Source organism: Aotus nancymaae, unplaced genomic scaffold (assembly GCF_030222135.1).
Source record: "Aotus nancymaae isolate 86718 unplaced genomic scaffold, 86718_ANA_hifiasm-v0.15.2.pri h1tg000007l, whole genome shotgun sequence".
NCBI classification, from domain to species: domain Eukaryota; kingdom Metazoa; phylum Chordata; class Mammalia; order Primates; family Aotidae; genus Aotus; species Aotus nancymaae.
The window spans coordinates 60856544-60874892 of NW_026988418.1; the positions used below are offsets into that span (position 1 = coordinate 60856544).

Genomic DNA, 18349 nt, shown 5'->3' on the forward strand with positions numbered 1-18349 from the left:
AAATTATGGGACTGTCTAAACAGAAGTACAATAATGGTAGATTAATATCACCTTTGCTAAAAGGCTAGTTCCTCCCTTTCTACCACTTGCCACAGGCAAACATTGTGTCAGATGATGCACTCCTGGAGCCAGAGAGAAGACCTAGGTCCAAAATGTGGTTAGATCTTTGTTGTTTTTCTGTTAGGTCCAAAAGAGGTAGTCAGTTGGGAAAAGGATGGGGTTGGAAGGCCAAGATGTTAGAAACTTTGAGGCTTCTACTGAGATGAGAAATGATGGAGAAGAGGAATAGATGGAATGTGAAGGACCTTTGAGTGAAGCCTTTTGCCCCTTTCAACTGAAGACAAGGATCCTTTGGATCCTTCTGAAATTTCATCAGTTTGTTTCAGTTAAAAGCATTTTTTTAATGTAAATATAATCTGCCAGCGTTATACTGAATTATTTTATGCTTTGTATGAGTTACTTTCATATCTTGGAGTCCAGGGTCACCATAGGAACAAGGAGCAATGAAACTGTTTTGACAGTAGCACCCATGATTGTTTCTGTGGCTGCAGTTCAATGTTTTGTTTTAGTGGGTTTTAATGGGCTTATGTAAGAGTTTTAAAAATATTTCTATAGCTTCGAACTTTTTGAAAATTTTTATTTAAAGTTAGTTTTGTGTATATTTAAGGTAACAACATGATGTTATACATACATAGAGTAAAATGGTTACTATGGTGAAACAAATTAACATATCCATCATCTCACATAATTACCCATCCCCTTGCTCCTATAAGAGCAGTTGTAATTCACTCATTTAGCAAAAATTCTGAATACAATGCACTATTATTAACAAAATTGTTCAGAAATCACTAACGTACTGTGAATTCTCTTAATCTGATTGCTTCCCTAATGTTAGGAGAAGCCTTTTTTGGCTGAGGAAATGGTAGTTTTGATGATGATGAGAGGACTGGACTATATAGAATGGAAAGTTTTATAATATAAATTAAAAAGTAACATTTCTAAGTTAAGAGCTTATATTTTGTGAAGCGCTTTCACAGGCAGTATGTAAGTTTAATACTTAAAATCACCTGTTATGTAATGTCCCTATTTTATGGATAAGAGTAAGAGAGGTTAGTATAACTGCCTGACAGGTTTATTCGGCTCACTGCACAAACAAAATCAATTCACAGAGACCATGGCATTGCAGTAAAGAAAGAGTTTAATTGACACGAGGCCACCCACACCACACAGGAGACGGAGTTATTACTCAAATCAATCTCTTTGAAGGCTTGTGGTTTAGAGGGGGTTTTTTTGTTTATTTGTTTGTTTTGAGATGGGGTCTAGCTCTGTCACCCAGGCTGGAGTGCAGTGGCACAATCTTGATTCACTGCAACCTCCGCCTCCCAGACTCAAGCAATTCTCCTGCAGCCTCCTGAGTAGCTGGGATTACAGGCGCACAGCACCACGCCTGGCTGATTTTTGTATTTTAGTAGAGACAAGGTTTCACCATGTTGGCCAGGCTGGTCTCAAACTTTGGACTTCAGGTGATCACCCTCGGCCTCCCAAAGTGCTGGGATTACAGGCGTGAGCCACCATGCCTGGCAGTTTAGGGATTTTTCAAAGGTAGTTTGGAGGAAGGGGTGAGGGCAGCTAGGCAATGGGTGCTTGCTGCTGATTGGCTGGGGGATGCAGTCATATGGGTGTGGGAAATGATCCCCCTTACTTGCTGAATCACTTTTGGGTGGGGCCACAGGAGGGCTTGTTGGGTCCAGCCGGAGCCATCGTCTGTGTCAGACATGTGAGAAACCTCAAAAAATATCCAAAAAGGCCATCCTTAGGTTCAGCAATAGTGATTGTTATCTGCAGGAGTAATTGAGGAAGTTATCTATCTTACGACCTCCAGGATAATGGCTGGCAGTCCTTTATGTCATCACCTTAGCAGAATTCAGGCTCCTTTCCTCCTCCTAGTCTGGTAGTATCTCCTTAACTTTACAAAGGCAGTGGAGTTTTGGGGAAGGGCTGTCATCATGTAAACTATAAACTAAATGTCTTCCTAAATCAGCTTGTCTCAAGCCCAGGAATCATTAATGTCAGCATGAAGGCTAAAGGCAAGAAAGAGGGAGGTTTGTTAGATCAGATCCTCCCGACTCTTTCACTGATACAGTTTTTGCAAAGGCAGTCATACAGTTTGGCTCTGTCCTCACTCAAATCTCACCTCGAATTATAATCTCCACTTGTGGAAGGAAGGACCTGGTAGGAAGTGATTGGATCATGGGGGCGGTTTCTCTCATGCTGTTCTCACAAAATGTGATGGTTTTTAAAGTGTCAGTTTCCTCTGCACACTCTCTCTCCTGCCACCTTGTGAAGAAGGTGCCTTCTTCCCCTTTTCCTTCTGCCATGATTGTAGGTTTCCTGGGGCCTCCCCAGCCATACAGAACTGTGAGTCAATTAAACCCTCTTGTTTATAAATTAACCAACCTCAGATAGTATCTTTATAGCAGTGTGAAAATGAACTAATGCAGGCAGTTTCATTAGTGACTTTCCTGGAGTCACATGATAGATAGAAAAGATGGAATTTTAAGTCCAGACTACTAATCCTAAGTGCAGTTCTTTCTCCACACTGCCTGTAAAAATACCAGGGAGGTAGTTTGGGATTGTAGGCCTGGAAAGACATGGTGTTGAGAGCCTTTAGGCAACCAGAGGTATGCACAGTATAACAGTGTCATTTAGTTTTTACTAAGCACTTACTGTGTGCTAAAGTACTCAAGCGTTGAGAATAAGGAGATAAACAAGACTTGGTTCCAGTTCTTAACCTTACAAAGGGAGAAGCAAGTATCATCTACTTTTTTATTGAAATGCAATTCATATGCCATGAGATCCACTCTAAAATTGTACAATTCAGTGGTTTTTAGTACATTCACAGGATTGTACAACCATTACCACTAATTCAAGAATATTTTCTTTACCTCAAAAAAAAAAAAAAAAAAAAAAAACTGTACTCATTAGCAGTGACTCATATCCTTCTCTTCCAGCCCCTGGAAACCACTAATCTACTTTGTCTCCGTGGACATTCCACATATGAATGGAATTATATCAGACCTTTGATGTCTGGCTTCTTTTACTTAGGTTAATGTTTTTCAGGTCTATCCACGTTTTAGCATGTATTAGGACTTCATTTTTTTATGGCTGAATAATATTTTATTGTATACATATATCATATTTGTTCATCAGTCGGTGAACATTTGCTTTTTTACTCTTTGGCTGTTAGGAATAATGCTGTTGTGAGCTTTCATGTACAAGTTCATACAAGTATGAATGTAGTATACTAGGCTGTTGTTGCATTGCTATTTATCAAGGAAAGAGGTTTAATTGTCTAACTTCTGCAGGTTTTACAGGAAACATATTCAGGTTAAGCACACTTATGGATTATTTTTAACTGTTCTTCTACTTATTTTGGCTAGATTAAGAATTCACATGGAGAAAATCTAGCGTTAGCATTAGTTTAAGCTGCTAAAATAGCCAAGATAGCTAAGTTTAAGATTGAAATGTAGAGGCGAAGTCTCAATTTTCTTTTGCCTAATAAGAAAACTGCCTTAAGGACTGAATTGTACTTTAGTGTAGATATGAGATATGGTTTGTTGGTCAAGATAGAGATGTTGTTTTAGACTTGGGAAATGGTATATGCAAAGGCTTGAGGGAGTGAGAAGGCACAACCAGGAGTAATAAGATAGAAGTGACTCAATGTCACCATTGACCTACTAAGTCAGATGTATTAATGGTGGTTAGGTAACTAAAAGAAATATATTAAAATGAAGAATTTTAACATTTACATTTTGGTTATGCAAGAAGGTAATAGTAGATAGTAAATGGAAAACGGAATGTTTTGTAGTATCATTTTTAGTGTTTCACTTATGCACAGTACATGTATCTCATTAATCAGATATAGAACATTTTTGTTTGTTGATAAAATGTAGTATTTTCCTGATGATCAGTAGAATAGCACCTAAATATGGAATCCTTTTATTAGGTTCAAGGCCAAGTCTTCAATACAGCATAACACTAGAACATTTCTGGAAACATGGATCACTGTTATTAATGCACTTGTATATTTTCTTTAACAAATATTTGAGAAAATGTATTAGACCCTAGTTACTGATTATATAAGGATCAAAGGGAAATGGACCTTGACCTTAAGGAGTTTCCTATCTAATAGGGAGACAGTTTTCTTTTCTTTTTTTTTTTTTCTCGAGACGGAGTCTTTCTCTGTTGCTCAGTTTGGAGTCCAGTGGCGCAATCTCATCTCGTTGCAACCTCCGCCTCCATGGCTCAAGTGATTCTTCTGCCTCAGCCTCCCTAGTAGCTAGGACTACAGGCGTGCGCCACCCTACCCAGCTCATTTTTTGTATTTTTAGTAGAGGCAGGGTTTCACCACTTTGGCCAGGCTGGTCTCGAACTCCTGACTACAGGTGATTTGCCCACCTCGACCTCCCAAAGTGTTGGGATTATAGGCGTGAACCACTGCGCCTGGCCAGGCGACAGTTTTCTAAGCAGGGTCAAAACAGTGAGCTTATTGGTACAAATGGATGTGTATAAATGATGGTGAAAGAATAGAGGCAAAAGATTCTACATCTGCTTGTGGAAGTCAGAATAGACTTTATATGAGATAATCTTAAATTTGGACTTGAAAGATAAGTAGGCGAGTGTTAACTAGTCAAGGTTAGTTAGAAGGCAGATATTCCGGATAGGAATTATATATGCAGAAACAACAAAAGCCATGAAAGGAGTATGAGATTCAAAGCAATTAGGTATACTATAGATGATAAAGTCAAGTCTGAGGTCAGATTTTGTGATTTTTTTTTTTTAATGCTGACTTTGTCACTTTTTTATTTTAAGCTCTCTTAAATCTGGGTGCAGTGGCTCTGCGTGTAAAGCACCTTTGAGGAGGCCAAGATAGGAAGAGCACTTGAGGCCAGGATTGAAACTAGCCTGGGCAACGTAGCATGACCCAGTCTCTACAAAAAAAAATTAAAAATGAGCCAGGCATCTTGGCATGGACCCTGTAGTCCTAGCTGCTCGGGAAGCTGAGGTAGGAGGATCCCTTGAGCCCAGGAGTTCAAGGTTGCAGTGAGCTGTGATTGTGCTACTGCACTCCAGCCTGGGCAACAGAATGAGACCCTGTCTCAAAAAAAAAAAAGAATCTGCCTCATGGATATGTTGGTAAAATTAAGTTTGGTGCATGACATGTTAAGTATTCAATAAATGTTAATTGTTACGATGATTTTTCTTTCTTTTCTTTTTCACCAGCCCTCATTATTATAAAGTAAGCTTTGGGAGGAAGGACCCCTATTATGCTTTCCTATTATGCTTCATAGGAAAATTATAACCATTCATCCAAGTGTGTTTAGCACATTATATTTATCTTGAGGAACAGTGGGAATAAGAGAGACCTGCTGTCATGGAGTTTACAGGCCAGGAGAATGCAGACATTTATAGATTTTTTTAAAACCCTACTTATAATAAGTTGTATAGCATTACTCAAAGGGGGAAATTACAAGGCGTCAACCTAAGGTGAGTATATACCAAGAGAACCCAATAATACCTAGTGGGTTGTTAAAACCTCTTTGAAACCTGGAAGCTGAGTAGGAGTTAGCAAGGAGATCTCAGCAGTAAATTTTATTAGGTAAAAAGAGAAGAATTTCAAATCCCACAAGGTCAAAGGAACTGGGCACTTTTGAAGAACAGAGAAAAGGTCATTGAAGAACAGGAAAGAGAGAAGGGCCTAGATGGAAGTGACATGAAATGAGTCTGTAGAGGGAAACAGAAACCAGATCAGGTAGCCTTCTTAAGCTACATAAAGGATTTTGGATTTTTATCCTAAACTCAATGAGAAACTATTTTTGAAGGGTTTTGGTGGAGTAGAAACAGTGTACATGAACTATCAGATTTGCCTACTTTTTAAAGGCCTTTGTGGGCCATACAAAACCATTGTAGCTTTTAAAAAAGAAAAAGGAAAAAAACAAAAATATCTGTCTAGCCCATTCTTTCACCTGAGTAAATCCCAGCACTATAACCAGTTGGTGTACATCCTTTCAGATTTTTCCCTAGAAATATACAAACATGAATTTAAAAATACGTGTGTGTGTGTGTGTGTGTGTGTATGTGTGTGTATTGTAATTTATTTTGGTTTATTTTGTTTTGTTTTGAGACAGGGTCTCACTCTGTTGCCCAGGCTGGAGTGCAGTGGTACGATCCTTGGCTCATTGCAGCCTTGAACTCTTGAGCTCAAGGGATCCTTCTGTCTCAGTCTCCCTAGTAACTGGGACTACAGGCACATGCTACCATGCCTGGCTAATTTTTAAATTTTTTGTAGGATAGGGTCTTGCTATTAATAGTTGACCAGGCTGGTTTTGACTTCTAGTCTCAAGTGATCCTCTTACCTTGGTGTGATTACAGATATGAGCTGCCATGTCCATCTTGTAATTTGTTTAAGTAACACAAAATGAGATGATACCACATGTACACACCTAGTGTTATAAATACTGTATTGCAAGTTTTATGTTTTTGGACTTTTTCTGTCAGTTCTTAGAGTTTCCTTGTGTTTTGATCCTTATGGTATTCCATTTCATGGGGGTTTTAAAGTCCTCTCTTGGTGAACTTTTGGTTTCTCTCTCATATGTTACTATTAAAAACAAAGCTGCATTTGTGAAAGGATGTTACTGTCTCATTAGGAAGTTGCAAGTTAAAACCACAGTGAGATGTACCATGACATACTTACTAGGATGGCTAAAATTAAATACTCTTAACATAACCATAGCAAGTATTGGTGAAAATGTGGAGGAACTAGAACCTTCAAACACTGTTGGGGCTGTAAAATGGTACAATCATTTTGAAAAAAATTTAGCAGTTTCTTTAAAAGTTAAATGTGTATTTGTCATAATGTGAAGTCATTTTGCTTTTATTTATTTGCCAAAAGAAAACTGGAAATATTCTATACAAAGATTTGTACTCAAATGTTTATAGCAGCTTTATTTTTAATAAGGCAAAAACTGGAAACAACCCAAATACCCACTGGCAGATAAATGGATAAACAAATTACATGTTCATATAATGAATATTAACTCAACAGTGAAAAGGAATGCACTTAATCGAACAGCATGGATAAATGTCAGAATAATTATGCTGAGTGAAAAAAACAGATGAAAAAAGTACATAGTATATACTTCAAATGATATAAAACTCTAGGGAAAAAAAACCTAAAGCTGAAGAAAACAGATGAGTGGTTGGTTGAGGACAGATTGTTTAAGAGAGGGATTGATTACCATGGGGCATGAGGAATCTTGGGAGTGATAGATAAGATCTGTTTACTATTCTTGATTTTGGTTTCCCAGTTGTATACTATGTGAAAATACTTTAAACTTTCACATTAAATCCTACACTTTGAGTATGTTTAGTTTATTGGATGTCATTTAAACTTTAATGCCATTTGTAAAAAGCTGCATTGAGGCACGATGTGTGTAATTTTAAACACACATATTTCTGTAAGCTAAGTTGGTAGAAGTGTCATTACTGTGCCAAAAGTGATTACACGTTTAAATTTCACATAGATATTGACAGATTGTTCTACAAAAAAATATTGTGCCAGCTTATATATTTGAAAATGCCCATTTTTGCACTATCTTCCCAATATGAGTAATCATTCTTCCATCTTTTCCAATCTGATGGATTAAAATGACATTATTGTTAATTTTATTTTCATTTCTTTGATTAGTGAAATTGGTTTTCTTACATTCATTGATTATTTTTATTTCTTCTGTAAATTATCTTTTTGTCTTTTGTGAAATGTCTTTGCTTATTTTCCTGTTGGACTGTGGCTTTTTTTTTTTTAATTATTGAAATTATAAAATATCTGTCATATTTCCATGCACTTATTCAGGGATACTCACAAAACATTGCTTTAATGAGTAAATGAATTAATATCTTTCCAGTTAGACTTTTAACTTTATTTATGGAGACTCTCTATTCATGTCTAGTGAAACTCAGAGGTGAATGCTTCAGTTAATACCTCCCTGTTGGAGGCTATAATGACAGGGATGCCCTTTAATGTACTTCCTTTTTGCCTCTTGCTGACCTGTCCGTTCTCTAGCCTTAGAGTTACTAGCAAGAGATACAAATTGCAAGTGAGGAGTATAAAAAGGAATGGAAATGGGTAACATGGGATTTTCATGTCTGTTTTGAATCATCTTCCCCCTTCTTTGTTTTTAGGTGGGATGCAGCCCCATTTTCATCTCTGGCCCACATTAGGTACTCCCTCATAACAAATCTTCCAGTTGACTTGAGTTGCAGCTAGGGATTCACCTGTAGTTACAGCTTTACAAGTGCATCCTTGGCTAACAGCTATGACCACAGGGTAACACAGCTGCTGCTGTCCTTTAATTATCCCTCTAACTAACCCACTGCCTACTTTCGCCTTCAGCCTTTCATGCCTTTGGCATGGGTTTTGTTTTGTTTGTAATCCCAGTATTTTGGGAGGCTAAGGAGTATAGATTGCTTGAGTTCAGGAGTTGGACACCAACCTGGGCAATGTGGCAAAATCTCATCTCAACAAAAAATACAAAAATTAGCCAGGCATGGTGACTCATGCTTGTAGTCCTAGTTACTCAGGACGCTGAGTTGGGGGACATGGCTTGAGCTCAGGAGGTAGAGGTTACAGTGAGTCCAGATGATGCCACTGTTACTCCAGCCTGGACAGCAGATCCAGACCCTGTCTCAAAATTAAAAAGAACAATATGACCATTTCTTATATGAAATAGTGTAAGACTTAAGGTAATACTAATAAATAATATATTTTTACTCTTTCTTACGTATTCTCTCATTTAATCATCACAGTTCTACAATATAGGTGGCATGTTTTAAAGATAGGGAACTGATGTTCAGGTTGAGAACAGGCCCAGAATCATAGTTCTGCGTCTTCTGGCTTTATTTTACTGCCTCTAAGTAAGGAAAGGGCTCATACATACTGTTGACTGTGCCCTTTTCTTTGTAGTAAGGGGCCTTATATGTCAAGCTAAGGGCTTTCTGTGGGCTATAAGAATTTTTCTGAGCTTTAGAGTTGGGTACTAATATGCTGACATTTCTATTTAAGTGAATGATTGTGGACATTGAAATGGAGGGATACTGGGGACAAGAATACTGATAAATATAGGTCCTGCAGCAATTTTGAGAAACCACAGAAGTGTCAGAGCATGTCAGCTATTTTCATAATAGAACATACAGGATTTAGTAGATCATTATGTTTTGCTCTGAGCACCTAGCTGTTTGTTGAATAATACAGTTTTATCCACATAAACTTTATACTGTGTGGGTCCTCAGGGGAGCCTAAGGAAGCAATAATTAAACTCAGCTTGATATTGGATAATCTGTTAGGTTATTAATAAACTGAGTATAAGCAGTGACACAAAGTTAATAACTTATCTGCTTTAATCAAAGCAAATTTGTCTTTATCTTCTTTCTCTTCAGTTGGAAGATGCTGGCTCAAGTAGTTTAGATAATCTACTAAGTAGATACATCTCAGGCAGTCACCTACCCCCACAGCCTACAAGCACCATGAATCCTTCCCCAGGACCCTCTGCCCTTTCTCCAGGATCATCAGGTAAAGCAAACAGGGGTATTACCTTATTTTTTTAACACCTTAAAAAGAATCTCAGTATCTTAGTCAGAATTCTCCAGAAAAACAGAGTAAGTAGGAGGTCTACATGAGGAAAGAAAGGGAGATTAGAGATTTATTGTAAGGAATTGGCCCATGTGATTGTTGGTGTTGACCGGGCACGTCAGGCAGGCTGGAGACCCAGGTAAGAATATTGTTACGGTCTTGAGACAAAATTTCTTCTTTGGGGCACGAGGTGGGGGAGAGAACAGGGCTCCATCTTCTCTTCTCTCTTAAAAGGGCTTCACCTGGTTGTGTGAGGCCTACCTGCATTATGGAAGATAACTCCTTTTCTCGAAGTCTAATGATTTAAATGTTAATCCCATCTAAAAATGCTTTCACATCTATGCTGTTTGGCCAAACAGTTGAGTATCATATCCTAGCCAAGTTGATGTAGTAACAGATATTTTTTTTCCTTGATCTTTGTAATTATTTTTGCTCAAATACTGTTGGTACTCTTTTGCCAGCTGAAGCTATATTAATACATATCTGTAGTCTATACTGTTCAGAACTTCAAAGTACTCAACCTTTACTATATTCACAGTCTTTGATGGGTTTAATCTTATATTTTATAATACAAAGGGTCAGTTGAAGAGTTCTTTGGTTTCAAGTCAACTTTAAAACACTTTGTAAAATAATGAAACATTCAAAAATGATTTTAAAAAGCTGAAGGGCAGGTTAAGTTTCAAACTATAATTTTAAAATAAAAAATTTGCTGAGAACTATTAAAATAGCCATGATATGTAACTCTCTTCCAAAATCCTAGTGGTTTTATTAACCATATTACTCAGTGATTTAATTGGGACTCTTGAATGCATGATTGAAGCAACTCCAAACAGGTTAACAGTCTAGAAGTGTTACTGAATGTATTTTTCTGATGTGAATTAAATGTTACTTATTTCTTACTGAAACAGACCACCTACTTATTTCTAGAGGAAGAACAGTTCAAATGTAAATGTGGTTTTTCCATGAGCTGCAACATTAACATATTTTTAAATCACATAATTTTTAAGGTTTATTAAGAATTATTTCAGGACTTCTGAAAATAATTAATGGGAACCTAAGTAGAATATATTATCAGATAACTTGTTGGGGGATGGCAGATCATGTTTTCTTGGTCTGTTTTGTTGACTGGATAGTGGTGCTCTGAGGAGGATTCTAAGGTGATGTCTGGGCATAGCTGAGAGAAACTGGTTGATATCTGCTAATGGTTAACATGCATCCATCCCTGACTTTGTGACTAGGTCTGATTTCCAGGAATTTTTTAGCTGGGTTATAATAGTCTTGAGTTCTGTAACCAGTAGGTAGAATTCCAAATATTCTATATGCATTGATACTCATTTTGACTTACTACTTTTTAGGTTTATCCAATTCTCACACACCTGTGAGACCCCCTAGTACTTCTAGTACTGGCAGTCGAGGCAGGTGAGTATTATGTTATGAATAACTATTTTTTTCCTTTTTGTTAAGAAGAACATCAAATATATGTAATAAAAGTTTAATATTGCAATGAACCCCTGTATACTTATCACCTAGTTTTAATAGTGATCAAATAATGACCAATCCTATTTCTTCTGTACTTCTACCAATTCCCTCCTGGTCTGAATTATTTTGAAACAAATCTCAGTCGTTTCACTCGTGACTGTTTCAGTATCACTTAATGAAAAGAATTTTAACAATTTATAACCACAGAACCGTTATCACACCTAAAACAATTTAACAGCTCATTCTTTAATATCAGTAGAGATCCAGTGAATGTTTAGTGTTTCCGATTTTTGCAACAAGTAACTTTTTTTAAAAAAAAAAAGGTGATTTCTTTGAATCAGATACAGTTAAGCTGTATACATTGCCATCAGTTTGTTTACATCATTATCAATTTATTTGTTGTAAAAATATAGTTTCTCCTATAGTGTTTTCCCAGTTTCTCCATCTTGTCATTTAAGTACACTGCCTCCTGTTTTTTGTCTATGTTGGTATTTAGGTCAAAAGGGTCTATCAGAGTTAGGTTTGATTTGGGGGAAGGGAGGGCAAGAAGACGTGGTAGTGTATACTTCCATCAGGGGCGAATTACGCCTGGTTGGGTTTTTTTTTTTTTTGTGATAGCAATTGTTAATAATTATTGTTTAGCTCTATTATTTTTCTGCTGGTTGAAATATGATATTTTAATTATTGTATCATTATTTCTTTAGAATACTTCTGTAAAGAGAAACTTTCTGTCATCAGCTATTGGGTTATAGGAAAGATAGGATAAATTCTTTCTGTTTATTTCCCTGCTTTTAGGGTAATGAATTTATTTCCAACACTCTGCAACAGTGACAGTTTTATTATTACTACCTTTATGGACACATCTATTTAAACATACTTTATATGTTTTAATCCATTATATATGTTATTTATGTATTGAATGCTTAAATTATTCCATCTTTGGCCTGTCAGAGCTTTTTCAGGTTTGCTCCTTAGTCCTTTTGCTGTAATCACTGCAGTCTTTGAAAGCTTCCGTGGTTCATTTTGTACATTTCTTGCTTCAGACCTTGAATCAGCCACTTTCCCAGGAAATTCTGGTAATGTTAACAGGAAAGCAGGAAAATAGTGTTTGAGAATAATATTCTAGTACCAGTAGCACTCGTTGCTCCTGAGTTGTTCATTGTTTCTTAGGCTTTTTCAGGGGTTAGAGCTAAGAAATAGGAATATATGTATGTGTGAGTGTTAAGACATAAGTGCTTCAAACCATAAAATGTGTTTTTAGGATCTTCTGAAAGTTTGCTGCATAATTTTAAAGAGTTTGAAGCTAGGCTTTATACCACATTCCTCTTAACTACATTATGAGGTATCCTTATCTTTTATAAAGTTAGTCATCTGTTGTCTTCACTTTAGTGAACATTACTTTTCATATAATTGTTTTTATTTATACCATATTGTCAAATGTATGTGATATTTATTTGTTGTGTCTTATTAGCTGTGGGTCATCAGGAAGAACTGCTGAGAAGACAAGTCTTAGTTTCAAATCTGATCAAGTGAAGGTCAAGCAAGAACCTGGGACTGAAGATGAAATATGTAGCTTTTCAGGAGGTGTGAAACAAGAAAAAACAGAGGATGGCAGGAGGAGTGCTTGCATGGTAAGCTCCCACTGGGGTCTGACAGGGATTAAGGACATCACTTCATTGATCCTTTCAGTTCTGAGTATATTAAGACTGAGTAGTGGTTCTAGGAACATTTATTTATTTTTGAAATTTCATGCCTGGCACAAGCTAGATACCTTTTTCTAACTCAACTTTCTTTCAGTATTTTTGCCATGATGCTGCTAAATCAGATTCTATCTTCTTCTGAAATTATTATTTCAGTAGTCACATTGAATCTCAGGCCACAAAAGATCTTTGGCATTCTCCTGGACCTGTGAGGTCAGTGTTAAGATTGCTGACACAAAAGAAATTTATTGATAGAGTTTTGTGATAGGAAGATTGTCTTTTGGCTCATGAATTACTAACCATTTTAGAGTTCCTTGAGTGGAACATTTTATAAAATTTATCATATAGAATGAAGGAAGGCTAAGCCCCTCTTGGTTTAGATATTTTTATTTTTGTTTTCTCCTTCTGATCGGGCTTCTTTTTCCTTTTTTATATGGTTGGCACATAGGAATTCATCTGAGGGTATTAGTATATTTAACACAGTATATGTAGATTCAAAGAGCAAGAGATTCAGCCTTGGGTTTGGAGTACTGTTACCCCTTCATCTAGAACTTGGTTTAGAAAGTACCCCCATAAAAAAATGAGTGCAAAGGGTGGCGAACAATTTATTTTACATTGTTGCAGTCTTCCTACAGTATAGTAAGATGATAGGTCAGCAGAAGAATATTATAGAGTGCTTCTCAGATGCTGTGCAAAACATTCTGGGTGTGAAAAGGAGTGTGCCATAATTAACTCTCTCAAGAAAAAGTATAACCCTGTGCTCACTTCCAAATCAGTAGCTTAACAGTTTAATTAATTTACTTATTATCTGAATGAGACATTATTAGAGGGGCAGACCCCTTAAAATCACATGTTAGCATGCCTGACTAATTTTGGGGTTGTCATTTCTTTATGGCACTATTGTGATTTATAAAATAAATTTGAATTATGTCAGTATATCTTCGTGTATATTCACATAACTTTTAAATACACATACTGCATTCAATAAAGATTAAATAATTCTTCAAGAATTTGTCATTGTTTTGTTTTAGTTGAGCAGTCCTGAGAGTAGCTTGACACCACCGCTCTCAACCAACCTGCATCTAGAAAGTGAATTGGATACATTGGCAAGCCTGGAAAACCATGTGAAAACTGAACCTACAGATATGAATGAAAGCTGCAAACAGTCAGGGCTCAGCAGCCTTGTTAATGGGAAGTCCCCAATTCGAAGCCTCATGCACAGGTCAGCAAGGATTGGAGGAGATGGCAACAGCAAAGATGATGACCCAAATGAAGACTGGTGTGCTGTCTGCCAAAATGGAGGGGATCTCTTGTGCTGCGAAAAATGTCCAAAGGTCTTTCATCTAACTTGTCATGTTCCAACACTACTTAGCTTTCCAAGGTACCAGTGAAATAATTGACTTTTGGTGTTACTTTCATAAGCTAAAAAAAAATAACAGAAAGTTGTTCAGGGCAGATGGACTTCTAACCTGTGCATAGTATTTCTATAAAACTGGGAGCCTATTACTCTCTTGGTATTACCTTCCAGGGAAACTAACAACAGAACAATAAAATATCTAAGATCTAAGTGGTACATTAATGTTAAAGAGTAGATTTCATCTCTTGGCCTTTCATTTATATTCAGTATAAGGAAAATAGATAAAATTCTAAATTAATTGGAGGCTAAGGTTACAAAACCTGTAGTCTGGTTATAATTCTGTAGTAAGTGTCGGCAATTCACTAATTATCAGGGATCAATTTTTGCATCTACAAGTGGTAGGTTTTGGTTTAGAAGAGCTGTAGTTCTTCCCTTCCATTTAATATTTTATGTTCATGCAGTCTCGTCTCTGATTTCATAGACCGTAAAATAGTAGGATCATGCTGGTTTTTTTTCACTCTTCTCCTTTCTCTCTTATCCCCAAATTCCTTTTTAGTGAAAGTAAATCCGTATTCTTGGGGGTAAACCAGCTTTTTTCTTGCTATAAATTAAAAAAAAAAAAATCTTATCTCAAATACCCATGAAGCAGTAACAGTAACTTTAATCGAATAATACTACCTTCTTTGAAAGAGTCAACCTTTTGGATTAGAAAACTACTAGATAATTAAACAGTGTCAGAATGTTTTTAGGTAAGAGTTGTAATTTCTTACCTAAGTCTTCAGAGGTGTAGTTATTTGCAAGAGGTATAATAAGGGCCTTCTTTTTCTTTACTCTTACTTAGAAAATAAAAGCGTTGGCACTTTGATCTTGAAATTAAGAGTTTTCTTTCCTTTGGGTAGTAATATTTACTGGAATGTCAGAATTTTGCCACTGAATGCTTTCTTTCAATGACATGCTTTGGAAGGATTGTAAAACGTTGACACAAATTAGCCAGACACTGTGGCTCACACCTGTAATCCCAGCACTTTGGGAGGTCGAGGTGGGCAGAGCACTTGAGGTCAGGAGTTTGAGACCAGCTGGCCAACGTGGCGAAACCCCATCTCTACTAAAAATACCAAAAAAAAAAACTTATCCGGGCGTGGTGGCACACATCTTGTAGTCCCAGTTACTCGGTAGGCTGAGCAAGGAGAATCGTTTGAACCTGGGAAGCAAAGGTTGCCATGAGCCAAGATTGCACCACTGCACTCCAGCCTGGGTGACAGTGTGAGACTCCATCTCAAAAAAAGAAAAACAAACAAACAAATAGATTGGTTAGTGCAATCCCGAGATTTAGAATCTATGTATATACCTCTCTGTATATCTCTTTATATAGAGAGAGGGAGTGAATATAAATAAATCATTTTAGATTTCATAGTTTGATAAGAAATCCTGATAAAAACAAAGTATATACTTGGCAGGGTTAAAAGATAGGAGGTGGCTGGGCACAGTGGCTCAACGCCTGTAATCCCAACACTTTGGGACACCGAGACCAGTGGATCACTTAAGGTCAGGAGTTTAAGAGCAGCCTGGCCAATATGGTGAAACCCTGTCTCTACTAAAAATACAGAAATTAGCTGGGCATGGTAGCGGGCACCTGTAATCTCAGCACTTTGGGAGGCTGAGACAGGCAGATCACCTGAGGTCAGAAGTTACCTGGTCAACATGGTGAAAACGCATGTCTACTAATAATACAAAAATTAGCTGGGCATGGTGGCAGGCACCTGTAATCCCAGGGTGGCTGAGGCATGAGAATCACTTGAAATCAGGAGGCAGAGGTTGCAGTGAGCCAAGATCGTGCCACTGTACTTCATCCTGGACGACAGAGTGAAACTGTGTCTCAAAGAAAACATAAAAAGTAACCATTCATGATGGTGCACACCTGTAATCCCAGCTGCTAGGGAGGCTGAGGCACAAGAATCGCTTGAACCCATCAAGCAGAGGTTGCAGTGAGCTGAGATTGTGCCACTGCACTCCAGCCTGGGCAAGAGGGAGACTCTGTCTCAAAAAAAAACAAAGGAGGTATACATACATATGCTTGTGTCTGCAGGTGTGTATGTGTGTGTTTGAAGTTTTGACTGACCATGAAAAAATAACTGATTTACTTTTGGCATGTTAATACATGCCAAAACAGTACAAGATACCTGAGAAACTCTGTAACCTTTGCTCTTCTTATTCATAAATACTGAGTCCACATAATGGTGATACTGGGACCTGAGAGAATTGGTCTTAGGCCTTGTGCTGCAAGTACTGCTCATCAGCTTTATGCTACTAAGAGACCCCCTTTTAATGCAGAGGTGCCATTTTTATAATGTATTCCAGAAAGTTATCAATTGATTGGTGACTAGGAAAGTTTAGAGGCATTTTTAATCACATGACTTCACCTGATGAGATTTCACAACTATTAAACCTGCCTTTTTCCAAAAAATTATTAAGAAAATAAACTAGGCACTGTGTCTAAGGAAGCAGCTTCTCTAGAGCAGGATTTCTTATAATTACTTGGACTAATTGCCTATTTCCCTGTTTAGTGGGGACTGGATATGCACATTTTGTAGAGATATTGGAAAGCCAGAAGTTGAATATGATTGTGATAATTTGCAACATAGTAAGAAGGGGAAAACTGCGCAGGGGTTAAGCCCCGTGGACCAAAGGGTAAGTGTCAAATAAGTTGATTTGTTATTGGGATTCAGTAGTTGTCTGCCTAAATAAACATCTATTTTTGTAGCATGCACAAAACCTGATATCATTTAATTTTTAATGCTGTCATCTGATAGTATATTGATGATTTCTGAAGTCTTCTTTTCTCTAACCCTGAACTGTAGACTCTTATATCCAGATTCCTCAAACTTAACATGTCCCAACTAAAAATATTAATTTCTAATCCTCTTTCTCCAAACACAAAACCAAGGAAATAACAACATAAAAAACCGTATTCCTCCCCCAAGTATTCCCCTTAATTGAATGATACCACCATTTGTTTCTGTTGCTCAGGCTAGAAACCTATTAGGAATGAAATAATAATAAATATAATATCATTTTCTTCTCCCCACCGTTACTACTCTAGACAGATGTCATAATTTCTCATCTGGACTATTGTAATCATTTCTTAACTGTTCTCCCTGCTTCTGCTCTTGCCCTTTATAGTCTATTTTTTGTATTAAACAGTGTTCTTTTTTCAAAAGTAAACAAGTCTATCATTTCCTTGCTTAAAATCCTCTTAATAGCTTCTCATCATATTAAAAATGGAAACTCTCTCCTTACTTTACTCAGATTTTTACCAATCTGTCCTGTAGTCTTGTTTCCAAAGACAGAATCTTTTGCATTGTTGTGCGGTCATTAGAGTTAAGTTTGGCTCTAGTCTGGTGTATATACTTGCAAAAGCCCTCATGTACTCTCTGTAAAGACAAGATACGTGTATAGGATATACAAACTTATATTAAAAGAAGTTTAGGTAAGTGGAAGACTGTGAATCTAAAATGCGTTTCAGTTTACTGATGATTGGGTAAAAATATTTTTGGGGTTGGATTGAGAAGACCATTTTTATTTTGAACCTGACGAGTCATTTGAAGAAAGAGGATAGTAACATTTAACGTTTGTCTTGCCTGCCTAAGGAATTACCATAAGGAGCAAGAGTGATTATTTATTTATTTATTACCAAGTAATTTATAAATTTTTGCACAAATTGCTAGATGTTGCTTTTGTTACTCCCTTCCATAAATTACCTTAGTTATGTCCCATTCTTACTTATTTAAAGTAGAGCAAAAGGTAGTCTGAAAAGAAAATGAGATGTGAGGGAGTTTTCTTTGGGTGCTTATGTTTAGTTGAGTATCTAGTAAATAGGGGGCTTGTGTTCAGTTTCTTTTAATCACACTTTGTTGTGATACAGTTCTTATTCTCAGGAATGTCTTATTAGGAGAAAAATATTTCATGTGCTTTCTTTTCCTTGTTTGGGCCAGAAATGTGAACGTCTTCTGCTTTACCTCTATTGCCATGAATTAAGTATTGAATTCCAGGAGCCTGTTCCTGCTTCGGTGAGTTGCCTACCTTAGTAGCTCGGTGGGGAAGTCTCATAATACATATGAGTATGGG

The 18349-nt window shown here is 37.0% G+C and overlaps 1 protein-coding gene across 2 annotated transcripts in view; it reads left to right on the plus strand.

Annotated features, from left to right (window-relative positions):
• The window catches only part of TRIM33 (tripartite motif containing 33), a 126559-nt gene that overhangs the window by 99873 nt on the left and 8337 nt on the right, over positions 1–18349 (plus strand). For both annotated transcript variants that reach the window (XM_021672716.2, XM_064372674.1), the window contains exons 12-17: positions 9496–9628; positions 11044–11107; positions 12639–12798; positions 13899–14248; positions 16789–16912; positions 18217–18291. In XM_021672716.2, coding sequence (XP_021528391.2) covers positions 9496–9628; positions 11044–11107; positions 12639–12798; positions 13899–14248; positions 16789–16912; positions 18217–18291 — 906 coding nt within the window. The remainder of the gene's footprint in view (positions 1–9495; positions 9629–11043; positions 11108–12638; positions 12799–13898; positions 14249–16788; positions 16913–18216; positions 18292–18349) is intronic.